This window comes from Salvia hispanica, chromosome 3 (assembly GCF_029641045.1).
Source record: "Salvia hispanica isolate PSC_SH4W2 chromosome 3, Shi_PSC_v1, whole genome shotgun sequence".
Classification (NCBI taxonomy): Eukaryota; Viridiplantae; Streptophyta; class Magnoliopsida; order Lamiales; family Lamiaceae; genus Salvia; species Salvia hispanica.
In genome coordinates, this window is record NC_142694.1 from 65673723 (window position 1) to 65701011 (window position 27289).

General features: G+C 41.2%; 2 protein-coding genes and 1 pseudogene across 11 annotated transcripts; 1 reads left to right on the forward strand and 2 right to left on the reverse strand.

Annotated features, from left to right (window-relative positions):
- The first annotated feature begins 1846 nt into the window (after positions 1-1846).
- LOC125210568 (pentatricopeptide repeat-containing protein At1g26460, mitochondrial-like) lies at positions 1847-26742 on the forward strand (annotated as a pseudogene).
- LOC148931252 (uncharacterized) lies at positions 5262-6814 on the reverse strand. Its single transcript, XM_089067035.1, has 2 exons — positions 5892-6814; positions 5262-5801 (listed from the first exon to the last, which is right to left on the reverse strand). Exons 1-2 carry the CDS (start codon positions 6807-6809, stop codon positions 5262-5264), a joined length of 1458 nt encoding a protein of 485 aa, XP_088923161.1. The 5' UTR covers positions 6810-6814.
- LOC125213962 (glutamine synthetase, chloroplastic/mitochondrial-like) lies at positions 7809-10435 on the reverse strand. 10 transcript variants are annotated; one of them, XM_089066300.1, is made up of 9 exons: positions 10201-10435; positions 9782-10109; positions 9481-9606; positions 8838-8888; positions 8665-8743; positions 8498-8597; positions 8336-8410; positions 8124-8159; positions 7809-8035 (listed from the first exon to the last, which is right to left on the reverse strand). In XM_089066300.1, the coding sequence occupies exons 6-9, from the start codon at positions 8518-8520 to the stop codon at positions 7912-7914; spliced, it is 258 nt and encodes an 85-aa protein (XP_088922426.1). In that variant the 5' UTR covers positions 8521-8597; positions 8665-8743; positions 8838-8888; positions 9481-9606; positions 9782-10109; positions 10201-10435; the 3' UTR covers positions 7809-7911. The 10 variants fall into 10 exon arrangements, with proteins under 10 accessions (XP_088922426.1, XP_088922428.1, XP_088922429.1 ...); XM_089066302.1 differs by having other exon boundaries at positions 9782-9835; positions 9954-10435; XM_089066303.1 differs by having other exon boundaries at positions 9954-10435.
- Positions 26743-27289: the final 547 nt, after the last annotated feature.

Below are 27289 nucleotides of genomic sequence, written 5' to 3' on the forward strand. Positions count from 1 at the left end.
ACGCATTCTGAGAATGCGTGTTTAGTTTGATTCTTCTTGTTCTGCGAATATTCACCTAAGTTACGCATTCTAAGAATGCCTATGCGTGTTCAAACAGGCATTCTTAGAATGCGTAGCACCCAATGATAGAAAAAAAAAAACCACCTATCCATGGAAGCAGTTTTCCAGAATCACTTATTTATAGAATTTAGCCCTAAATTCACTTTACATTTACATAAATCTTCGAGTTTGACCCCGAATTTCTCGTTTTCTCTTCAATTTCATCATATTTTCTCTCCAAATTCTTTTCCTCCACCTCCTATTTCTCAGTTCTCACTATTTCTCTAATTTACATTGGATTAGAAGTAGAACTACCATTGGTCAGCGAACGAAGCTTTCCAGCGGCACTTACCGGTGGATGCTGCTAACCCCACATGCCCTGCCATTGACTATTAAACATGCAAACATCAAAATAGTTTGTAAAGTACAGAACTCACTTAATCTAGAAAAGCATCTGAACGTGCGTGCGATGTCGGTGCTCTCGATAATGTAAGTGGTTGTACTCCGTAAGAGAGAGTAAGGGTGGCAATATATTAAGGAAATACTCATCAGTTAAGACAATCCTTAAAAGAGGAGTACAAAATTACAAAAAAAGTATATCGACCGTGTCGTACTGAAAATTTCAAATTATTGGTATATCGTAATTTTCGGTACCGTATGACACCATATCGAAATTTTTTGGTACGGTAACGGTATCAATTTTCCTATACAGTGGTATACCATGCATATTTCCTATCCGGTGCATATTATACCTAGCACTCGTGCATATTTCCCTACACCTAAGCATCCGAAATTTCCCTCTTACGTGCACAAGTTCTTCTTTATTTTGCATTTTTTCACCCATATAAAAAGCAAAGTTCTCGGCTGGCCCAAGGCCGCGATAACTAAATCAACCTACTTTGAAAGAAATTTGCCTCTGCATCTAAACTTGGATCTAATCTGTTTAAGTCAAGTTTGCCCAAATATGCCTCATTCATTTTAATTGAATTTTACATTTTCCCTTCCTCAAATGTGGGTACATCTTCAATTAGTTAATGGTATTTTTTTTTAAAATTCAAATTTATACCTATACGGATAATAAAAGCAAAGTTTTTAGGAATCACAAACTTCACCCAAAATTAATCATTTGAGTAAAGACCAAAACTAGTCCGAACATATGCTCATTTTATGATTTTGATCATATACTTTGTCTTTTGAATTTTTGCATCATGAACATTTCATTTAATACTTCACTTTTAATTGTTTGTGTAATCAAAAGAGAACGTAATATACAACAAATTAAATTTTCATTTAAAAACATAATAAAACATCATACATTAAAGAAAAAAAAAGATAAAAATAGAAAACATAATAAAAAACAACGGAAGCACAGCCTCAGAAGTACTCGGGTTCCGGCTCGTCCTTCCTGACACAACGTATTAACCCTATGAATTTGGGGCAATCCTTTAGTTGCAGATATATCTCCCATTACTTAAACCATCTCGCATTGCCATTGTAGAAATCGTGAAATTTAGCACACTCATACACCAGGCGTTTCCAATGTTTGCGTAGATCGTCGGACTGGTGTGCCGGGGCACCTGCGGGCTTTACATGTTCGTATCTTTTTGTGATACGCCCCAGAAACCGCCCTCGTGATTGTTGGCTACAATCGGGTCCTCAGAGATCTCCGTCCAGCAATGAGCAAGAGCAATTGACTCCTCTGGCTGACGTTCCACACTGAAAATTGGCGGAATGCGACCTCCTCCACCTCCCCCAGCCTCGGGTTCCTCAGCCTAAGCCCCTTGGGGCGAGCGCAATCGCGAATGGAATGATCGATCAGTTTGTCGAATGGATGACGCCACAGAGCAGCGATGGCAGGATCGGAAGCAGCTCTTTGAGCTCTAGATCAAATCGCTAGATAGAAGCGGGAAACCGAACAAGCCAGAAGTCGATCTTTACGGCGCAGCTCATCGATCTCGTCAAGAAAATGAATGATTTTGAGGTAGCGCCAAATACGGCGTCGTTCAATCTTGTGCTCAAGGCTATGCAGTTATCAAATTATTGACCTTTTTTCAAATGTGGGTTATGAAGAGAAAAATCATTCTTCTTTTGCCGTTTGGATGTTTAACTCTAATTAAATGAAGTTAATGAACCAGATTTGCCTATGCTATAGAATCAGCTAGTTTCTTATTTTTACTAACCATAAACTCGATGGAGGTGAGTTGATGTTATGTCCCAGAACAATGTCATATCTTCTGTTACGGCTGCTTTCATGCTTTAGTTTCCGGAGAGTGTTGTTATTTTTCCACATTTTAATTTCATGAATTCAGTAAATATGAATATCCTGCAAGCTACTTCATGACTTCTCCTTTTCTTTGTCAAATACTCCCTCCGTCCCTCATTAATTAGCACCAATTTGATTTGGCACAAGTTTCAAGAAATATAGTGAAAAGTTAATAGAATAGTTATCAAGTGAACAAGATAAACAAAGTCGCAGAGAAGCCGGGTTCTGTCGACGATCGGAAATTTTAAACAAAAAACTAAATAAAGATAAAAAACAAATAATTATGATTTCATTGATTGATTCAAGAGAATAACAATAGATCCTATTTATAATACTCCTACGAATAACCTAACTTGGTGAACAAAATAATAAAGATCCTAAGAGATATATGGGAAAGATATAATAAATCAATAATATATGAAATAATAGTGTTATGGGATCTTCTATAGATATATCAGTATCAAACTCACCCACGGTTAAAATTCACCTTGTCTTCAAGGTGGGAACCACGACACAACAAAGAGCGTCGCGAACAGAATCTTTGACGAGCTATCCCCTCCTCGATTTAACACACACCGACTAGTCGAGTGTCTCCCTTTTTCATCAACATCACAACTCACCATGGGAGGACCCTTGGATTCGTGATAACTCAACGCTAAAACCGGATGCTTGTCAACACGATCACTAATTACCAAGCACAGTGTGTCATTGATGTGTGGAGGTATCAATCGAGCATTAGTGTCAAGCGATGTCATTGTAATTACATGGAAACCGGTGTAAGCACCTTTCCTCTTATCCCAACAATTCTCAACTAACATCTTGGGATGGCACTCGAGCAGCATTGAATGATGTCACAACCTTTTTCACTTCTTCAATTGATTTTTCAAATAGAATTCATGTCCTCCTTCCTCTCTGCAACAGAATCAAGCAATCGAACAAAGCATGCCAATCTCTTCATATGTGCAAAGTATATCAGCAATCTCATAATATTGAGCAACATGGTCAATACACTCCATGCTCATTCTTCTCAGCACTCCATCCCTTCTATCTGAATTAGAGGGTGCATATCCCAAGAAAAGTCTCCACAAAGTCAGACAAAAAGAGCTACACACCGCTCCATGATACTCCCTCCGTCCCAGTTTAAGAGTCACTTTTTGCCATAAAAGTCCGTCCCAGTTTAAGAGTCACTTTTAGTATTTTCCATATTTGTTCATACAATTTTACCCCATTCTTCATCAAAATTACATAAAAATGCCATTACCTACATTAAAATAAACCAAAATAAAAATCAAACATTTAATTAACCCCAACCCCCCCAACCCACCTAACCCTACCCTCATTTGACTTTCATCTATCTCTCTCTCTCCCGACTGTGTTTCTTCGATCTAGAAGAAACCTAATCGTCGCCTCCGATTCATCTAGAACGGAGCCCTAATCCCCGCCTCCGATTAATCGCCTCTCTAAAACCGCCGTTACTCCATCACCGTTGCCTTTTCATGGCCGATGAATGGGTTGCAACCCCGGATTTTGAATCGTCAGAAACCCTAATCGTCCCTGAAACACCACCGGAGGTCCTTGACCGGTGGGAAATCGAACGAGCGGTGGATTTGTACCACCGATCGGGAAATCGACAACCGTTTGGCGGCGTTGACGGTTCTGAAACGCCTCCACCATCTGAGGTCGTCCAAGAATCTGAATTTCTTCCACCGGCTGGGGTCTTCGACGGATCTGAAACCCCACCACCGTCTGAGGGCTTTGAAGGATCTCAACCACCGTTCCAGCCCTATGACGACTCTGCAACGCAGGCACCATCCCTGCCCTTTGACGAGTCTGAAACGCAGGCACCGTCCCTGCCCTTTGACGACTCTGAAACAGAACCACCGTCCCACCCCTTTGCCGACTCTAAAGCTCAACCACCGTCTTCATCAAAGGTGGAGTACACCGAGAATGAGAAAGCAATGTTGTTGATGTTGTTGCCTAGCATGAAAGATTTCCTCTAATCTGTGAGTATTTTTTCTGAGTAAGCCACCCCCTGTATTGGGTTTGGAGGCTGTTTCTATGGAATTGATTGAGGAATATTGATGCCTTGGCTATGTTGGAGGTTCTGATCTTGTGTGATGGTTTGGAGGCTCTGATTTTGTCTGATTGTTTCTCTGTGATGACTTTTTTGTGAGCGTTTGACATGCTATTGTGTGTATAAACTGTCTTGGTTGGATTATTATGATTAGAGCCACCCCTTTGATGGTTTGGAGGCTTTGATCTTGTGTGATTGATCCTCTGTGATGAAAATTTTCTGAGAGATGCATGCTATTATGTGTACACACTGCCTTGGTTGGTTTATTATGCTTAGAGCCACCCCTTTAATGTTTGGAGGCTCTGATCTTGTGTGATTGGCATGCTATTATGTGTCTACACTGCCTTGGTTGGGTTATGATGCTTACTGCCACCCCTTTGATGGTTTGGAGGCTCTGATCTTGTGAGATTGGTGCCTTGTGATGAAATTTTGTTGAGATTAGCAATGCTATTATGTATATACACAGCCTTGGTTGGGTTATGATGCTTAGAGCCACCCCTTTGATGGTTTGGAGGCTCTGATCTTGTGTGATTGGTCCTCTGTGATGAAAATTTTCTGAGAGATGCATGCTATTATGTGTATACACTGCCTTGGTTGGTTTATTGTGCTTAGAGCCACCCCTTTGATGGTGTGGAGGCTCTGATAAGCCACCCCTTTCATGGTTTGGAGTCTTAGGGCATATGATGAACCTTTTGTGATGGTTTTTAAACAAAAACACCCACTTATAGCAGTTACACTTGCAATTCATACATACTGCAGCTTATATATTGCAGCCTATATACCCTAACCCAAAATAAAGGCTGCAAACCAAAAAACAAGTTTACATCCTAAACACCAACCTAATTTGATGCTTATACTGTAAACCCCATGACCCAAGTGCCCTATCTACAACCCTAACACAGTGCTTAGATGCCCTATGTGATATGAGCCACCCACATCATTCTCAGGGAGTAGTAGATACTCCAAGCTGCCCCTTACAAGAGTTTCTTCAACCTCAAGTGAGGTTGGAAGCCCCACTGTCCTACTCAACCTATCTTTGTTCAAGTGGGGTATTTTGTAGTTGTTGCCCCCATGGACTTCTAGGATCTTGCTTAAACAGCTTTGCAATGTTAGGAAAACCTTGTTCAGAGTTTGTGGTGTGAGTTCCTCAAAAGAACTCCAAACATTTGCCAACAATTCATCTATATTGGTGGCTAGTTTGTCATCTTGTAGTGACTGTATAGCCCTAAAAAATCCAAGGTCCAGCACATTAGTATCTGGGGAGTTGGCTGGTTGGCTAATTAGATGGAATTTAAAACCATCTGTACTTGCAGCAGCCTCAAATTGGAAGTCAGAGGATGTGAGGTGGGGTTTGGCATTATCTTGTTGGATGTATATTTCCTTGCTTGCATTGGCTGGCCACTTAGCCTTGATTGCTGGAATAATCTGTGCATGATTTGTGATTGAATGCTTAGATGACTAAGTGATGACATTACTAATGTCTGATAGCATTGTGAAACAAAGAAATGTACAAACCTGATTAAGGAGACATTCTCTCATGGCTTCCTTGTTAACTGATGGGATAGGCTTTGTCTCAAGTGTCCCTCTTGGCCTATTCTTTGACTTTCTTTTGGCTGGAACTTGCTCTGTGAATGGAAATATGCCTATTTTACCATCAAAGATGGTCTGCCCATCACTGCCAAACATTGGCCTACTGACAGCACACATGAACATCACTTTAGTGATGAATCTTTTTGACTTACAAGACCTGTAAGGCTCATCCTCATCCGGCAACAGGTAGTATCTGTCTGAAGTCTTTGTCATGTAGAACCATTTCTCATCAATATGAACAATGTTATGCATTGCATGATAGAGAAGCTTACCTTCAGCTATGGTTGGCTGAATATGAGTCAGACACCATCTCATTCTTGAAATTTTGTTTGCATCAGTGAGTGCAGGCTTGATGGCATTTGTATGTGGTCTTATCTTGTTAGCCTTGGACCATCTGCCAGCTGTGGTCTTGCTAACTTGCATCTTTATAGCAAGTTTTCTTATGGAGGATCTCTCAAGCATAGACAAGTGTCTAAACTTGTCTTCATCAAGGTCTATTTTACCTTTTGTCTTGGTATAACCTGATGCTTTTCCTTTCATGACAACAGGTTCTCCTTGTTCCATTTGATGACTGGCTATCCTCCATAAGCGGCTGACTGTCCTTGGATGCACTTTGAATTTGTTGGCTGCATCTTTCAATGAACCATGTGGAAGTGCTCCAGCACGGCATTGCTGTTGAAGGAACTGCACAATAAGGTTCTTCTCTTGGCTGCTCAAACTCAGAGAGGCCCTCGACCCTTGCCCAAACTCTGCCTCTTGAAGAGGCTCTGCCTCTGGAAACTGTTCTGCCTCTGGAAATTGATCTTCCTCTTCAAATAACTCTTGCTCCATCTCCTCCTCCATCTCTTGCTCCATCTCCATTGCCCAATGATGAGAATTTTCTGAGGGTAAATTAGCTATAAATATGTTTGCTTTCTTTTTTGGTAGGTAGATTAGAAGTGGTTGATAGTAATGGTGGAGTGAATGTATTTATAGGTGTACCTTAGCATTTGATTTTTCCCTCCATGGATTGTACTAATTCCCTCCTAATTTTGGAGTTTGAATTAATGAAAAAATTGTTTCCCTCTTGTTTGTTTTGTTAAATTTTGGCCGATGGCCTCTTCACCTTTTAGGTGACTTAATTGTTGTTTTTATTAATCATATTGAAACATTTAAAATCTTAAGTTTATTTAATTTAATGAATTTGTCTTACAAGTCAACATTAAACATATTTTTACACCTAAAACTTAATTTAATGAATTTGTCTAACAAGTCAACATTAAACATATTTTTACACCTAAAAAGTCAAAAGGGACTCACTTTCAACCAACTCAATTCATTTATTACACATTCTACCTTCTCACTTCATTTATTACACACCCCACCTTCTCACTTCATTTATTACACACCCCACCTTCTCACTTCATTTATTACACACATCAATTCTTTCTTAAAACCCGAGCCATAACTATAACTGACTCCTAATATGGGACGGAGGGAGTAATTCATATAGTTTCACTACAAAAAAATCGCTATTTAGTGGCGGAAATATCCGCCACTAAACCTTATATTTCCGCCACTACGGTTTACTGACGGAAAACAGTTCGCCAGAGAAATTCCGCCACTAAAAATTTAAAATAGTGGCGGATTTGGAGCGCCATTGTTAGTGGCGGATTTGTATCCGCCACTTCACATTCCGCCACTATTCCGCCACTAACATATAATGCTATTTAGTGGCAGATGAATCCGCCACTATATTTTGTAGTAGAAATTTTGATTTTATTTATTTTTATTCACCCACCCTGGAGATAATTTTTCCAACAAATAAATAAATAATTTTTTCATGGCAAAAGTAACAATAGATACTCGAATACTCGTTAGTTACTCAAAATTACTCATAACACCAAAGTTTAATAATATTGAGTATAAGTGCAAATTCTAAAACTTAGTTAATAACAAAATAACGTTATGTTCTTGTAGAATAATCTTCAGGTCGGGCAGTCTCGTGTTTTCCTGTCAGCCTTCGCTCGTTTCTCTTTTCCGCATGCGCTGATGGTTCACTTGGAAATTCCTCTCTCATGCTCAGGGTGCTGAAGTTTGAAAGAACACACACAAACTCATGCATAAGTAATTAACTAAAAATTTAACTGTAGCAGTAGCCCAACAAGGCAACAATACCTGTAATAGGTGTGACATTCTGCTCCGTTCCAGTCCCTAAACCATCAAACGATCAAGAATAGATTAGCTAGCTACCATCAAATTGACAGTAGATCAATTGGTTTTGGATCTATAGTGAGCACAACTCCAGTTGGTTCTGCAATTCTCTGTCAAGAAATACAACCCAATTTTGTTTATTGATCTCAAGAAATTTACTATAAACAATGGCGTACCTCAAGCAGGTATCTTGCGCACCAGATGTGGTCTCCGGCTTTAATCCCAACACTTGGACCAACTTGAAACCCCCACTGCAAGAATCAAGCAACATTAGTATTCTATTAAGGGCAATGTGTTTGTGTGTATTTTATGAAACAAGATTAACTGAGGAAAGATACCTAACCTGGGATAACCTCCCCATTAGTACCACTTATGTTCATCCCAGCATAAAACAAACTTTGTAATGAGCATCGGATATGTTGCTTCCAAACGACTTATCTGCTTCAGTCGCGCAGTAGTAAGGCAAACACCAAATATGTGATATGAACATAGTAGATGAGCTTACATTAGGAAAAAGCGAAGGGCCTTCGAAGTTTTGATCAATATATCGAATCAAGTCAAGACAAAAATCTAGTGATGGCATCCTACACAGGGAAATGCAAACAAAAATCTAAAAATAACTTGAAATCAACTAGTTTTCAACTATCATCAAATCTAAAATAACTCAAATGTGTGGACCTTGTTCTCTGGGCAAAATGAGCATAGGGGCATGTGTAAGAAATATACAGCCTAAAATTGAAGAAATTAAACTAATTAGAATATAAGGATCCAAACATATAAAGTAAAAAGACAAAAAAAAGTAATGGACTTTTAATGGATTACTTTAGGTTCCATCAAAGATTGCTGGATGAAGTAAAACCTTAAAAAAAATTATAGCACATTACTTAGAAAAAGAAACTAAAATAACACCTTAACATCATTAATTTTAACTTCATATAAGATGTTTCTTCAAGAAGATGTCACAAAGATGCATCAACAGAGAGCATTCAGAGAAAAAAGTGAGCAAGGAGAGAAAAGAAAGGAGGCACCAAGCCTAATTCTTAGAAAAAAGTCATGAAGCAAATATCATGCATGCTAACATCATTACAACGAGCAAGAGGCAAGTCCATTTTCACATAAAAAGCTTCTCACTCATTCATAAAGACTTGCAGTTAACAGAGAGTTTAATATGGAAGAAAATAATCATTCATTCATGGTGGCAACACTAACACTAATAAGTTTCTACAGTCCTAAGTTTCTATTATGTACGGAATAAAAAATAAACATAGCATCCAAGACAAAATAAAATAAAGATTTCATGATTGAAGAAGAAAGCACTCACTTGTTTTCTGCTTTTGACTTCTCACTCTCTTCACAAGACAAGAATTTCCAGCAAAATGAGATCTGTGAGAGTGAGTACCTCTGCCCATAGATCCTTCACGTTTACTCTCCTCAATTTCTTCAGGCTCTGGCAATAAAAACAGAAATGCTTCACAAATTAATTGTTCCTCTTATCCCCCAAAATAACGTCGAAATTTCAGCAGAAAAGAAAATCGATAGTTTTGAACCAACTGAAAATCAGTTCAATTCCTGCAATAATTTAGCCTGAATTACAATTAAGAGGTCGAATTTAAGGGAATTACTTTCAACTATGGCAAGGGCTTTGAAATCATCAACCGCAGGCTTCTCTTCCGCCACTTCAGAGAGAAGAGGCAGAATTTACCAATTGTTATGTCGACAAGCAAGGAATGAGAACGAACAAATGTTAAATGAGAAAATAGAGAATCGAAGAAAGGCTGGGATAAACAAGGATACCATGGTGGCAGTGGCGACCGCGGTTGTTGCGAAATGCGAGCGGGCGACGGAAATGGAGCTGGAGCTGGAGCGGCGAACGGCGGAGACGTGCTGGAGTGGCGACGGCTACGGCGGGGAGGATTCGCGCACTCAGAATGAAAAGCGTAAATCTGTGCCCTAATTTAATTCAGATTCGGAAAAGAAAATGTTACTTCAAAATTGAGTTGCACAACAACGATATTGAAGCTTGAATGAACAATAAATTTACCCCCCTATATCAACCGTAAGGACACCGAGGCACCAGCGTGGATCGAGCACAGTGGGCGACGACAACGGAGCTGGAGCTGGAGCGGCGATCGGCGGCGACGGAGCTGGAGCGGCGAACGGCGGCGACGGGCTGGAGTGGCGACGGCAACGACGGGAAGATTTCGCAGAGTGAATTGAATAAATGCGTGAATTCTAAGTGTGCCCTAGTATAATTCAGATTTGTTACAGTGGCGGAAATAATTGGAGGAAATCCGCCACTCTTTTTTATTATTTATTATATTTATATTTTTTATTGAAAAATGATTTTTTTGGCGGAACTAATCCGCCACTGCTATGGGCAAATTAAAATCCGCCACAGATCCGTCAGTATTCCGCCACTGACTGTTGTAGCGGATTATCCGCCACTATTCAGCCAGTATTACTGACGGAAATAGTCCGCCAGTAAAATCCGCCAGTAATATAGACTTTTTTTGTAGTGTTTTTCTAAGATCACAGAGGACTAGATAATTCTTTTGCGAACTTCATTAGCCCAACAGAATCCGAAGCTCTAGGTCCAAAATTGGACTTAGGAATCTCTTTTGCCGTGCTCTGAAAACTCGTGCTTGGAGGTTTTGTATTGTTAACCGAGGATCTGACATTTGTGCTACTCCTATTTTGACATTCATCCTTAGTTGATCTGTCTTGTTGCTCACGTTGAACTCTATCACTCTCAGGGAAGCTGCGATCCTTGAGCAAATTGAAATCGGGACTGCTATCTCTACTTACCCAAATTGAAATCGGGACTGCTATCTCTACTTACCCCAATGGCATTAGTATCACTTGGCAAGCCACTAGTCTGACTTGATACATCTGGTCTTCACAAAGGGGTGTGAACCGCAGGTATCTCCATTTTAGTTTGATTGTAACAATCCTGCCACTGTTGTTGATCATATGCGTGGCGTTCTTGTTGCACGCGATAGTCCCAGGTAGGGAGTCCGTAACTCGGCGCCCCATACGGTGGAGCTGGGTCCAGCTGTGACGGCTGCTGTCCGGGTGGATCCCAGCAGGTAGGGAGTCCGTAACTCGGCGCCCCATACGGTGGAGCTGGGTCCAGCTGTGACGGCTGCTGTCTGGGTGGATCCCAGCAGGTTGCATGCTGTGGTTGGACCGGCTGCAGTGGCTGAAAAGGGGACTGCCACTCTGGTTGATCATATGGCATCTCGTGGTGTGGCTGATAAGCCACATGTATTGACGTCGATTGATTGCGTTAGATGGGCGATGACTGCTAACTGTGGGGGTTGGAATGCCGGCGCCGTTTAGCCGGACGGGGGTTGTGTTTGCTGATCATATAGCAGAGTCGTAGGGACTGGTGGATACCCCACGTTCTGGTATGCTGATTGTTAGTAGTGAGGCAGCGGTGCGTGCGGATTCTTGTCCATGACTGCGAACTGTGGCTGCCTGTACGGCGACGGTGGTGGGTACGGTTCTGGTTGGTAGGACGACGGCTGCTGGTCTTAAAGATGGTAATCGAGAGAGGCGAGGTTAGGGTAACTCATATTGAGAAAGCGTTTGGGAGTAGAAGATCGGTTTTTGTATATTTCTGTGTTGTATTACAATAGACTTCATCACCTTATTATATAGGTGTGAGAATTTTCTATCTATGGTAAATACAATCAATCTATTCTAGGAAAATATGTAATGGTATCAATCCTAGTCAATCAAATATTCTTCACCATTAATTCTGTAATCTTCTCTTCTTTTATTATGTCTTGACACTCCCCCTCAAGTTGAGCAATGGTATCTCCGATGCTTAACTTGCCCAATATTTCGTTGAAGACCTTTGGATGGACAGCTTTGGTGAGTATGTCAGCAAGCTGTTCCTCTGAGCGAACAAAGGGAAATTCAATGATGCCTCCTTCCAATTTTTCTTTGATAAAGTGGCGATCAACTTCCACATGCTTCGTTCTGTCATGTTGTACTGGATTTTCTGAGATACTAATGGCCGCCTTATTATCGCAGAATAACTGACTTTTCCGTGTAGGCGGAAAACCAATTTCTGTCAATAATCTCCTCAACCACAGAATCTCCATGAGTCCACTCTTCATTCCTCGGAACTCAGCTTCAGCACTTGACAGAGCTACAACTTTTTGTTTTTTGCTTCTCCAAGTGACTAGATTCCCTCCGATGAAGGTGAAATAACCTCCTGTAGATTTTCTATCCACCGGATTGCTTGCCCAATCAGCATCGGTGTATCCATCAATCTCCAAGTCTTCTCTCTTTGCTAGGAATACTCCATAACCTACAGTACCTTTTAAGTACCGTACTATCCTCAATGCGGCCTACATATGATTGGCTTGTGGTTGGTGCATGAACTGACTTACTATACCCACAGCGTATGTGATGTCCGGTCTAGTATGTGAGAGATAGATCAGCTTTCCGACCAGTCTTTGATACCTTTCCTTGTCTGCCAGCTCTGCTCCTTCCTCTATTTTCAAGCCATGGTTGGGAACCATTGGAGTGTCAGCGGGCTTGCACTCGAGGAGACCTGTTTCTGTCAATAGGTCTAGGACGTACTTCTTTTGCCTTAGGAATATTCCGTGTCTGGATCGTAACACTTCAATCCCCAAGAAGTATTTGAGTGCTCCTAGGTTTTCATCTCGAATTCTCTGAATAGATTTTCCTTCAACCTCTGGATTTCTTCTACATCGTCTCCAGTAATAATCATGTCATCAACATAAATAATCAGACATGTTACCTTGTTATCTCTCCTTTTTGTGAAGAGCGTGTGGTCTGAGTGACTTTGCTGGAATCCATGTTTGAACATTGCTTGGCAGAATCTCCCGAACCAGATCCGTGGAGACTGTTTCAACCCATACAAGGTTTTTCGTAGTCGACAGACTTCTCCTCGTCCAAATTCTTCAGAAAATCCTGGTGGGACTTCCATGTAAACTTCCTTGTTCTTTTCTAGTTCTCCATGGAGGAAGGCGTTCGTCACATCGAACTGGTGTAGTGACCAGTCTTTGCACACTGCTACAGATAATAGTGCTCGCACAGTATCCATCTTTGCGACTGGGGAGAATGTCTCCTCATAATCTACTCCATACACTTGGGTGTACCCTTTTGCCACAAGTCTCGCCTTATATCTCTCGATTGAACCATCTGCTCTTCTTTTTATGGTGAATATCCACCGACATCCAACTGGCTTCTTTCCCTCTGGCAATGTGCATTTCTCCCATGTGCCATTCTTTACTAGGGCATCTATCTCCCTCTTCATGGCTTCTCTCCAATGCTTATGTTTGTTTGCCTCATCAAATGACTGTGGAATGTTTTCTTCCTCATATAAGGCAGCTTCGAAGGCCCGAGCCATTTCTGATAGGTGACTTTGAGCAATATTGGATTGCGTATTTTGCCTTTCTCCCCTTCCAGTCTGGTGAGTACCTTCGAGGAGGGATTCCTCTTGTAATTCTCCGAGGTAGTTCATATGGATCTCCTGTATCTCCATTTCTTCCACTAGCTCCACATTCCCCAGTACTGCCCCTATCAAGATTAGTGTGATCCGAAGGTATATTATTCAAATCTGAACTGTTTACCTCAGGAATCGAAGGCGGGGTTGACGGCTGGACAATGTCACTTTGTTCGTCGTTCTGTATTATAGGACTTGACGGCCCGGCGGTGCTGCTCACTTCCTCAGGTGGACCAACGTCTGTGACAGGGCTTGGCTGTGACTCTCCCCCTGTCTGGTGTTCCCCTGGATGTGGCTCTCCCCCTAAGTGGTGGTTTTCAATATCTGGTAGCCAATCTAGGAGGTCATTGTTTGGACTATGTTCCGAAGGTTTGTGTCTCCCCCTGACTACTGGATTGGCTGTAGAAGTATTCCCCCTCTACAAAGTCACATCATGGTGGTGTGCATCCGACGGGTGTGTGGGTCATAACATCGGTAGCCTTTTTGGTTTTTTCCATAGCCAAGGAAAACACATTTGAGGGCGCAGGGATCAAATTTTGAACGTTCGTGCTTAGGGATATGGACAAAGACGGAACAACCAAAAACTCTGGGTTCAAGGGATAAGGAGGATGGGATTTCAAAGTGTTGTGAAAAAATTTCTAAGGGTGTTTTGAAGTGAAGAATCCCGGTAGGTAGACGATTTATGAGGTAGACGGCGGTAGCGATAGCTTCGGGCCAAAAGGATTTTGGAATTTTGGATTCAATTAAGAGGGCTCGGGTAATTTCCAGGATGTAACGGTTTTTTCTTTCAGTCACTCCATTCTGTTCCGGGGTGTACGCACACGAGGTTTGGTGGACCAATCCCTTTAGTTTAAAAAATTCCTGCATTTTATTGTTGACAAATTCCCCCCCATTGTCTGATCTAAGGATCTGGATAGTGTGGTTGTACTGGGTTTGAATAAGATTATAGAACTCTACGAACTTATCAAACACCTCATGTTTATTTTTCAAAAAATAGATCCAGGTCATACGGGAGTAATCATCAATAAACAACACAAAATACCGAAAGCCGTGCCCCCCAGTGACGGGAGCAGGACCCCAAACATCAGAATGTACTAAAGCAAAAGGAGATTGTACTCTCGTATTGTTCAACTTAAAGGAATGTCTATGGTTTTTAGCTAGTACACAAGTATCACAATGAAAGGATTTCAAAGAAGTAGCTAATTCAGGAAAAATAAGTCGAAAATATCCTAAAGACGGGTGTCCTAACCGACGATGCCATAGCCAAGCCTGTCTTTCTGTCGGTCCGGGAGTCAGTATCATTGCAGTACTCTGTTGGGCTATCTCGTCCACATAGTACAGTCCGCCTCGCTCAGTGCCACGCCCAACTATCGTCCCCGTCTTGATATCCTGCAACATGCAAAATTGAGGTTGCATTAGTAATTTACAGTTCAGTTCTTTTGTCACATGACTAATAGACAACAATTTATGTGATAACGACGGGACATAGAGGCAATTAGAGAGGCGTAGAGTGGGCGAAATATTAATTGTGCCAGCCCCCATAACTCGTGCTAGGTCCCCACTGGCAGTCTGGACAAAGGTTTTATTTGCCGTGGAGATAGATATAAAATCTGAGGCCTCAAAGGAGATTGTATCCGTCGCCCCACAGTCAAAGATCCAGTGAGGATCCTTCGGGCCCGACACGGATGTAGAGGAACAGGCTAAGGCATCAAATGAGTTCCGACACGGTATGGAGGGCTGATATTCAACTGGGACTGATTGTTGGGGTGTAATTTGCAAGGTTTTTGCAATTTGGGGTTTAATCTGAGATGTAGAGTTTTTGTGGGGTTCAATATGAGAGGGTTTGGGGCGGTGGGGGTTAGTATGGGGTTTCTGGGAGTTTAGGGGTGGTTTCTGAGAGGATATTTTAGGGTGGGGTATCAAGTGGTATTTCGGGTTTCTGGGGGCCGGGATTGCAATTTCCGAAAGTTGGGGTTGTTTAATTTTTGTAAACCTAGCCGCCTCCCCCACTTTCTCGATAGAAACCCTAGCCGCCTCCCCCAATTTCTTCTCCCCCAATTCGCCGGCGATTTCGCCGCTACTGTCGCCGGTGATTTCGCCGGCCATTTCGCCGGCGATGGGCGATGAATTACCTTCTGACCATGTCCGTGCTATGGAGACAGATCCAATTTTGGGCTTCTCCTCCGTGGTCCTCACTTCTCCGCCGTTATTGCCGCCGCTGCCGCCCACCGGATTCTCGGTGTAGGTGTCGCGGTCGAGAGCGACGGCTGCTGATGCTCTTCCGCCTCCGTTGCCTCCGCCGTTTCGGCTTGCATTTCGGGCCTGCCTCGCCTTCTTCATCTCTTCCCACCACTCCGGGAATCCGTGGATGTGGAAACATGTATCCCTGGTGTGTTTCTTCCCTCCACAGTGGTTGCATACCAATTTGCTCCTATCCTCTTCCTTCCGGTAGTTAGCGTTTCTCGGTGGTTGGTGGTGTTGCGATGTGGGCGCCCGATTTCTGTCGATTACGGCGAGGCCCGCTCCAATTCCGTATTCGGAGCAGGTTAATTCGGGCTTGAGACTCAGAAAATTATCATCATAGTCTCGAGTACCTTTCCCGGCTTTTTTTTTCGAACCTGCAAAACACAGCCAAACAAAATGTCAGATTCCGAACCTGAAACACCTCCGAAAAACAACCAGCCAATAACCCTTTCAGCCGAACAATTCGCTGAGTTCATGAGACTAAGTATGTCTCAGAAAAACCCAAACCAACCGCCTTCATCTATTGAATCACTAGGCGAGGTGCGCCTAGCAGAAAAGCTCAACGGGGATAACTACCCCCTATGGGCGAAACTGATGAGGAGGGGGATCCGGGGGAAAGGTCTGGCATCTCACATAACTGGAGTTGCAGATCCTCTCCCACCGACAGACCCAAACTACAATCGATGGCAGCAGCGGGATGATTGTTGTTTCAACTGGATTATAAACAATATTGACGCCAGCCTAGTCAATGAGGTTTCCCAATACGAAACGGCATACGACTTGTGGGATAGTCTAGCCACGACGTATGGAAGCGGCGCCGACCAATTCCAGATTTCAGACCTGCACCGACAAGCATATAGCATCAAACAAGGCAACTTATCACTGGAGGGTTTATGGCAGACACTCCAAGATCTCTGGATCTCAATCGATACCAGAGATCCAAACCCGATGGACACTCCGTCCAGTATTGAAAAGTACAACCAGAACACTCAGCGGCACCGATTGTACCAGTTCTTGTGGGCATTAGACGACCACAGATACGGCAAAATCAAGAGGGAGATCCTCAATATGGAGCCAATTCCAACAGCAAGGAAGGCCTACGGATTAGTCAGACGGGAGTCCGTCAACGAGAAACTACTCAACCCAGAATCAAAGGAGTCTGGTATCAGAGCGGGTCGCCGACTATGGGTCAAATTTAACTGACCCAGCAGTATATCTGGGCCGAAACCGAAAAAATGACTGACCCAGCAGTATATCTTGACTTAAAATTTGGGCCAAGTGGTCCAAAATCGATCAAAAAAAAGTCCAACCCCTCCAAGGTTCACCTTGAAGGGTTTGAGGGAGGGTGTTGGCAATTGAAACTAAAAAATATAACATATGACTGTCCCACATCGGTGTCTAAGAGAAAACTGAAACTAGTATATAAGTCTCATGGGCCCTCCTCCTATCACCAATTGGTTTCAGGATGGAACCCATGGATTTCTATCAGCTGGGACTTGTCCGGCTGGTAATGCGTCGCATACGGCAGCTTTCCGTTGGGTGGGTCTGGTGGAGGTCGCGGCTGCGCCCGAAGTTGCCCCACGCAGGACTCAAATTGGGCGATGGTAAACTGCTCCCTCCTACCTACTCCGGTTGGGTATGGGTGTGATGGTGGCTGGCATGGCCAATAATTATAATCAAAGTGAGATAATGACTGCGGCTGACCACTCGATTCATAGTCAATCCAATTTGAGTATTGCATATGATAATCATGTTGGAACTTGTTAAGGGCTAAATCCCTTAACGGCGGTCGGCGGCGTTGCTCGATGGCCGAGAGTGGTTCCAGCGCCCTTCGTCGTGCCGACGCACGTTCCTCTTGCCCTTCGTCGTGGCGATCGACGGTGGCACCACCGTTAAATCGCGTCCTTCACCTTGAGACTCCACAGCTGACTCGTCGACAGCTGGTTGTTGCTCTGCGTCATGAGGTTGTATCGTATCAACTCCCCCTTCCATAGCGACCTCCTTGTCCTCAAGGAGCACATTAGGAAATCGATGACGTATAACGTCCAATGGCTCCCACGTCGGGGAATCCGATTCGTCCAACCAACGCGCCAACACATGCTCCTTCGGCTCACGCTCATCCCCAAAGAACTCCGACGGCAACACCACAGCAGGCTCTGTGTCGCCCCCTGCCACAAACGCGCGCAAAAGACCCACATGAAAAACATTGTGAATTCGGTTCCCCTCAGGCAGACGCAATCTGTAGGCTACTGGACCGATTCGTTCGATAATTTCAAAAGGACCATAATAACGCCTAGCCAATTTAGCCGACATCGATCTTGCTATCGAATGCTGACGGTACGGATGCAACTTCAAAAGGACGCGATCACCGACCCCAAACTCTACGTGCCGGCGATGCTTGTTCTCTGATTCCGTCATCCTTTGCTGCGCCCGCTCTAAGTTGTGTCTCAATTCCTCCAACAATTCTTCTCTTTGACGGATCAAATCTACGACCGAAGGTGGGGTCGCAGCTGACGGCGGGGGATCACTTTCCCGTTCCAATTCCGCAGTTGACTAAGGTCGATGTTTGGGCAAACCAAGCCAATTGGAAGCTCGACACGCCCGCCCACCGGAGAGACATTGAGGCTAACCCCATCAATGGGGAGTTTAAAAAGAGGAATTCCCTTCTCGCATTCCCGTTTTTGAACCCGAGGATGACTCCGCCTTCGATTCCATTGACAACTATAATGAGGAATGAGAGCATTCACATGCCCAAGGAAGTGGAGTGCCGCCACCACCGCCGCCCCAACATCAAGAAGAAGTGGAAGGACATCGCCGCTGGACTAGAGCGAACCGCCGCCGCGGGAGGCCGAGTCCCAATGATGAGTTTCAAGCCAACCTCCGCCCAATTAGGGGATATTTTCTCCTATATGCAAAATATGTCCAACACTTGGGACAACCGTTGGGCGGAGCAACAAAGGGAGAATGCCTACAACTGCCAAGGATGGACGGTTCAAGACGATTGGCGCATGGCGAAGCAACAATTTTGGGAGCAACAAAGGCTAGAGGACGTTCATCAACGTCAACAAATTGAAGAGCTCCAACGGATGGCCGCCGAGGCTCGACAAGAGTGCCAAACCATGAGTGGCGACATCGCCTATCTTATTGGCGCGTTCGACGACCTCAACGCCCGTTTCCCTCCACCTCCTCAAGATTGAAAAAGTCAAGCTCAATGACTTTAAATGAGCATTTGTATCATGTTTTTGGATATTTTAAGACAATTTCTTTTTATGTTTTTGACAATTTTTGCTTTAATTCTAAAGTATTTTTGCTTTTGGTTTAATTTTCTGCTTTGAAATTTTTTTCGCAGGTTCAGACCCTTACATGGCGACTGCCGCAAGTGTTGCGGCGGTCCGCCACCTGAACGCTGGAAAAATCTGACGATATGCGGCGACCACCAGACAGGCCGCGGCGGACCGCCACTTGAGCACAGTTCCCAACCGACCTCTACTCGAAATTTTTCAAGGTATGTTTTCTTTTCAGTAGTTTACTCACGTCCCAACCGACTCTACAAACTTATTTTACACTTTGTTGTAAATAAGTTTGGGGGGATAAAGTGGTGGACCGTGAGTTTAGGTTTTTGTTTTAGGGTTTTCTTTTTGTTTTAAGTTTTTGTTTTTGTTTTTCAAAACCCCGTAGGTGAATTTTGTTTTCTAAAATATTTTCTTGAATCCATGTCATGAACTTAGCATGAAGAACTTAGAAACATGCATGCTTAGGGACACACTTTAGACTGAGTTGCTGATGATACTACATTCCATCCATGTTTAATCGTGGCTTGACGTCTTGATTTGATGGTTTGGTGAAAGGTGCATAATTAGTGAATTGCTTGTTCGCCTTGAATCATGCATATACTTTGTGAGATTTGAGCCTTAATATCCTTCTTGTGTGATTTATCTGTATTCGTGTATATGTTTCTAGAACTTGCTCCTAGTCTGCCTAAGTTTACATAGTGTTTAAGTTGATTTAGGAGGATGATTGGTGATGAGTCTCGTTCTAGGCCTTGGTTACTGGTCAGTATAACGTGCTTTATTGGATAATATCTGCAAAATAGTTGCTAAAGTGTGCAGGTTGGGGTACTAAATCAGGAGGAAAGGAACGGAAGAAATTCGAGTGAAAAAGAAGCAAACGGTGTGCAAAGTCAATATGAGCAGAAAAGGTGCAAACTGGCCAGGATGGATACCACGGAACTGGACACGAGAAGGAAGGACTTTCTTGGAACAATCAACTACTAAAGAGGAACAAAATTGTCATTTCGCATGAAGAGGCAACCCTAGATTTTAGGGCAAGCCACCCTATAAATAGGAGCTGAACATAGGGGAACTTTATCACAACTTTGAAATACACTACTCACTTTTTTGGGAGAATAGCTCCATTAGCTCTTAGTTCCTCTCTAAATCCAGCAGCCTGCCTTGAAGATTCCGGCCACCTGCCGGCGGAGAGTCATCATGCCTGATTCATTCCAGCCGCCGTAGTCCAGTTCCAGTTTTAGAAGAAGCCATCAGCCATTTACATGCTTTCTTTTAATGCTTTCTTAGTTTAAGAACTTGTTCTACTTGCATTTGTCTCGGATTTCAGTAGTTAATCTGTTTGAAGCATATTTTGGTTTGAATGTTTGAATGAAATTAAGTTTTTATGATTTTATTTGAGTTTCAGCTTTGTTATTGCTTTAAATATCTAGATTTTAGTTTACGTGCTTGAATCTGCCTAGCTTTGTTAGATCTAGTTTTTCCTTAAATGTTTACAAGATTTAATCGGTTTAAGTTTCATAAAATGCATGGAATTTGTTTCTGCTTGTTTCTGTCACCCTATCATGTTGACCAGTATGCGTAAATCTCAGTTTTTCTGGCTTTCGTTCTTGATTTCAAGTTAAATATTGCATTTACGAATTTTTGAGCTTGAGCATTCATCAATGGAGTTTGTTAGATCTGGTTAGTTTAGCTTGGTGAAGTAGAAAATGTCACAATCAAAGATATGTTGCTTTTGTTACTCTTTGCTTTTGTACTGAACTTTTTCAGCTTTTCTGCAAATCCAGCAGCCAGTCCTTTGATTCCCTTTGCCTTTTGTCTAGCCATTTTTAGTAAGTTTCATCTAGTAGCTTTTCACATGCACACTCGCACCCTAGTTTACACAAGCATTTTAATTTCTTTTAGCATGCAGCATTTAGAGTCCACCCTGACCTACTAGTCAGGAGGGGTATAGGTCTCATTTTCACCTACCGGGCAGTTTAAGTATATGTTCTATTTTCGTTTTCAAGTTCAAGTTTCCTACTCTAGATATAGGTCCCATTACATTTCATGCCTAGTTTAAGCTCAACCCCAAAAGCATGGTAGCAAACCAATCCTTCCAAAATGTCTTTGCAATTGCACTTCGCCTACATCCATCTCTGTGGGATCGATCCTTACTCCACTATACTAGCCAGTAGAAGTGGGTTGAGGTATTTTTGTTGACAAGAGGTTTTAGGCACAGACCCAACGACACAGCTAGGTCTAGGCACCCTCCTTGCCAGTTGACACGCACACACAAGAGTCGTTGCCATAAAAAACCTCGTCCGTCAATTGGCCATCTTTTCTAGCCTACTTCTATCCAAAATTTTCGACCCTCTCAATTTTTTAAAATTTTTCCCTTTGGAGCCAATTTTGAGCCTTTAAGCCTATTCTTTGGAAGCCAAAATAATGGGGACAATTCCTTGGGTTAGTTAATTTTTGCTATCTTATTTTGTAAAGGAATTGTAGAGATAAGGAAGAAAGTATAAAGGTTGTGTGCTTAAATTTAAAGAAACTACAAGTTGTGAAAAAAGTGAAAATTCAATTTATGTGATTGATCTTAGAAAGGATGCTTATGATAAAGAAAGAAATAAAAAAAAAAGAAAAAGAAAAAGTGTGAATGGTTGTGAAAAAGAAAAAGAAAAATTAAAGGTTTGGAAAGTGAGTTGAAGGAGAAAAATAAAGTATTAAAAGTGTCTTGGATTTTTAGAAAAGTGGAGTCACTGTAACGCTACTTGGGATATTTTATATTTAGTCACTTTTTAGCCAGATATTCTTCACCTACCAAAGAGCCTACATTACAACCAAAGATAAAGACCTTTCAGACTTTTGATGCTTAATCACAGCTAGTAGAGGAGGGATTAGACTTTGAGCAAGCCTATGGTAAACTTTGCATGATGCATGATTTGAGTGTTATATACATTACCTTTATACACTTTGAGAGTGAGAGAAAGAACACTTCCCATCTTTGGAAGTTTGCCACATGTGAGCGCTTGAATTCAAGGTGTTCCACGAGTTTGTAATGTAAGTGCACTAATAAGCCTTGCTTGATTTGATTGCGTTAATACATGTTGAATCTATTCTTCCATCTTTTAAGGCAATGACGACGTCTAGTCCTTGTGCATTCTGTGCGTCTATTCTTGTGTCTTTATTGTATTGTTCGAGGACAAACAAAAAATGTAAGTTTGAGGGAGTTGATACGCTCGGATTTTGCACGGTTTTAAGGCCATTATTTGGTCCGTTTTTTATGTCAAAGTCACTTTACATGTCGATTATTTGCATATTTGATCTATTTTGATATTTTGACGTGTTTTGTGAGAAATATGCGTATTTGAGCTGAAAAAAGGAGTCAAAACGCAAAGTCTGAAAATCTGGAGTCCTGACGGTGACCAGCGACCATCGCAACGTTGTAGGGCGACTGCCGGCGCCCGGCGGTCAGAGCTATGTAGCGGCTCGCCTCGGAAACTCAGGCTTGGAATCAAGTCTCGTCCAGCGACCGTCGGAAGTCATGCGGCGGTCCGCGCCGAAAGGACAGAACCGACCAAGGTGCGGCTGCCCGCCGGAGAGAAAGGCGGCGAATCCGATTCGCCCTATATCTGCTCCAAGATTTACCATATTTTGAAGATTTTTTCCTTCTACAATGAGGATTGACTTTCTCCTATAAATAAGACCTCAAGCTTCATCAAATTAGAGATTGTTTTTGCAAAAATAATTCCCAGAGACTTTAAGCTAGAGTACGTCATTGTGCAAGGAGTTGGAAAAGGATTTCAAGAACATCAAGAACGACAAGGATATAACCTACGGGTTTTATTTGCTTTAGTTTTATATTCAAATTGTCTTCCCTTCAATCTATATGTTTAGCTTATTCCATTATGTATAACTAAACTCATAGGATTCTAGGGATGTGTTAGTAACGACTTTGGTTATACAATTCCAATTTTCTATTAAATATCCGTTTTGTTTTACTTTGTTTCTTCCCTAAGTATTCTTGATGCTACATTATTGAGTGACACAATTATGTATGATTTAATATAGTTTGCTTCAAAACTGTGAGAGAGTTCTAGCGAGTTAGATTCACTTAGTAGACGCTACAGTTAGCTTCCCTTAAAACGACACTGTTAATTGAGAGTGGGGACTTTTCAAGGGTCTTAAGAACTTTTTGGAGTTACGTGTTAGGATTGACAACCATAGTATTGTAATCAACGTTTGTATCGCATGAGCATAAGTTAGGTGACTCGTCCTATCAAAGTAATAATTGTGCTAGGATATTGTAGTTTGGAATTTGTATAACCATAACTGTGAACGCACATCCCTCGAATTCCCCTTATCTCTATCTTTTATCTCCGTGTTTTATTTGCATCTAGTTGTTATTTACTTTCACTTATTTTCTATTTTCAAAAGTTTTCAAAATTCTCTTGGTTCTCCAAATAGTAATAGAGTTTTAGTACAAGATAGCTGTGTTTGTCTTCCCCGTATTCGATATCCGGTACTGACCTTTAGGTATATTGTATATACTCTGTATACTTGCAGGTTTATTTAGTGGTAAAAAATAGTGCATCAATACTATTAATTATATAGAGTACTAAAATGTGAGTGAATGAGTGAAGAGAATGAGGAGTCTATTACCAAAAGTAGTACTCCATCTGTCTCAACTAAGTTGAGTCGTATTCCTATGTGAGATGACCAACTAATTTGAATCATTTCCTTCTTTAACAAAAAAAAAACATCCAATCACTCTTACTTTATTCTATCATTTACTTTACTCTCTCTTTATCATTTCAACTTTATTCCTCTCTCCTACTTTTCAATACAATTTCTTAACTTAGTTGGGACGAAAGCGATGGGGTTTGGTGCTCCTTGCTCAGCGGAAGACATGCATAAACAAACAAATCAGATCTACTGATCTATTTGACAGATTATGAGATTAATTAATCATATGTTAAATAATCAATTACATACAAGAACGCACATTAATTCATGCTTAAGGAATTTAAACCCTAATTCATGAATTCCTACGGTTTAGAATTACCGATCTGATTCTCCAAAGAATCAGACGATTGCTTGCTCTTTCTCCACGTGATGTTCTTCGTACTCAACCACGAATCTTCTAATCTGTATCCCGAACTAAGATAATAACCTTTGGGTGGTCAAAACTTGTCATCATCGAAAAGGGCTTGATTAGAAAGAAGACAGATTTTCAGTTCTGGAGAGAACTGAAAAACACGTTCAACCTGTAGAGAAGAGAACGAAATTTTCAATAAAATGAATTAATTTTTCTTCTGTCTAATCTCCTTTATATAGAGTTATGATGGGCCAAACCTTTTGGTCTTTTACTAATTAATTTGAGCCTCAATTTAATACAAGTCGAACAGAATATTATTATCAGCCACTACAGTAAAATAATATTGATTGTCCGTCCAATTCCAAATTACGAGTAATCCGAGCTTTTTCTCTTTAATTTATTATTTTCCGTGTTTAAGATATAAATATCTATTAATTAATTTAAGTCTGCTATTTGACTTTAATTAATTAATATTTTTTTCCAAGAGTTGTCTAGTTCAAAATCTTTATTTATTATTCTAGGATAAATTCCAATCGGCCGGGTTTCTGAATATTAAATTTTTTTTCGAACGCCCTCTTGAGGGTATTATCAAACTAGACTCACCCAGCACATGATTTCATTGCAATAATAATACTAGCACTTCTAGAAATTGATCACCACTACCCAAGATATCAGGATTCTTGGATTGCGGAAAATTCGCACCATTTGATAAATCAATGTAGTGCATAATCAATATCGTATGCTCAATGCTATATCAACAATGATTAAAAAATAACAATCACCGAGACCTCGTCTTACAATTAATAACAAGAAAAACTTATCTCAACCGTTACCTTCACGATATGTAGTTAAAGCCTATCCAGGTTGTGAAATTCTATTTCTCTTCTATAAAGGACCGACTGCGTCACCTTCTATGAACGTCGTTCATGACCAGTCTACAGAAGAATTAGACTTGTTTTGCTTCTTATACACTTAAATGTTTAAGAAACATCTTATAAATGCATAAACAATCACAAATGCGATAAATTACTTCTTCGCGCCTTGGATTAAAAGTGGATTGTAGAGCTTATTGTATACAAACAATTCTATCCATGCAACATGCTCGAAATATGCTTTTCAGTATATCAACCAAAACAGGAGGGAGTAGTAAGAGTTCCAATTAATGGGGAGACAAAAAACGGAATTAGTGCCAATTAATTAGGAACAAAGGGGGATAAGAATCACTCCCTCCGTCTGCGAAATGTTGTCCACATTTGTCCACATTTATATATTAGTTGTATAAAAAATGTGAGTGTAATGATTTAGTGGAAATTGAGGTCCATTTACCAAAAAATGAAAAAAAGCAAAGTGGACAACATTTCGCGGACGGACCAAAATGACAAAATTGGACAACATTTAATGGACAGAGGGAGTAGTTCCTTATAAAGTTTATTGTTCTATTGATAAGTCTTTAATTTTTTCGTGTCATGATGATCCAGAGAGGGCGTGAATGCAAGTATTCTTTGCATGACGACCTGTCGTATGGCTTGGCTATTGCGGTGCTTCTTTCTACAAATGAAAATAGTCGTGTTCTGAAGTACATAGATTTGGCATTGACATCGGAATACATGCTGTCAATAAATGCATTTTCTCATTGTGTTCATAGTTTTGTTAATAACGGGAGGCTAGATACCTTGGTATCGATTATGGAGAGATGCAACGTACATTCGTTTGACCAGCTATTCCTACATCTATTTGATTCGACAATCACCGATTAGGGTTCATTGTTGACCTCGAGTTTGTGGATGTTAGAAAATGGATCAGAATAAATCGTTATGCCTTCCTTGGCGGACGTGCAATTATATTGCAGATGTTGCAATGCAACTAGGTAATAGTGATTTAACTAATTATGCTCTTGAGTTCATGGCCAAATGGATTGCTCGGGGTGATGTAGCAAGGCCGCATGTTCTTCTTTCGGTCAATGAAGGACTAGTCCTCTCTGCCCTTGGAACTTCTGGTAGAGCATGAAATTCGCGACTTATAGATGGTTCACGGGTTGTTCTCAAAACGTTCCTTGCGCCAAAAGAGAGTTCCTAGTCCTGAATCTTATAATGGAAAAATATGTGGTCTTGCTAATTTAGGGAATTTACAAAAGGCATTCAGTACACAACATGAGTTCAAGATAGCTTATAAAAATTTTGACAGTGAAGATGAAGAAAAACTTTTTTGTCCATTCCATTCTTTAAATCCTATGGTCATTGCATTCTCGAAGAAAAGTTTCAGGACCTTGGATATGGTAAGTTCCTCTCTATAGATGCCTATAGTGCTTATCTTGTTTGCTAAGTGCTTTGGATGCATATACTCTAAATGATTCTCAAAGAGTAAATCAGTTGGATTGATATTGTTTCAAACGTCATTGACTTGTGTTAATCGATTTTATACATTTATGCTTGTTTATGAAGTTAGGGATCAAATTTCAAGCTTTATGGAAAATTGGTTTTCATAGGCTGAGTTAATTTCATTTGTTTTTGCATGGTTGCAATATAGTATAACCTTACTAATGTGATGTAAATGACTAAATTTTCTCGAGCTTGTGAATTTTTTTAGGCCGACCTGATCCTCCATGCATGTCTATTGGAATGTGTAGGCTAGTATGTACCCACTTTTTATTTCTTCCACTTATGGGAAAAAAGCCACCGAAGTTGGCGTGTTTATAAGTAAAAAATAAAATCTTCGTTGGCATTTTTATATTAATTTCTTATTAATAAAAAATAAAATCGATATTCTAGAACGCCATTCAGATTGGCATGTTTAATATTAAAACGTCGTGTTAGAGTGTTTAAACTTAAAACGACAATCATGTTGGCGTTTTTAGTGTAATTTGATATATAAAAATAAAATCATAAACGAAAACGTCATTTACAATGCCGTTTTCGTCATAAAAACGCCTTCCTAGATGGCGTGTTTCCCTTGAAATAGATATCAGTTCATTTTTTCCCCCAAATTCTGAACCCTACCCCTTTTACACTCCCCAAATGTGAAAAACCTTCTAACTGAG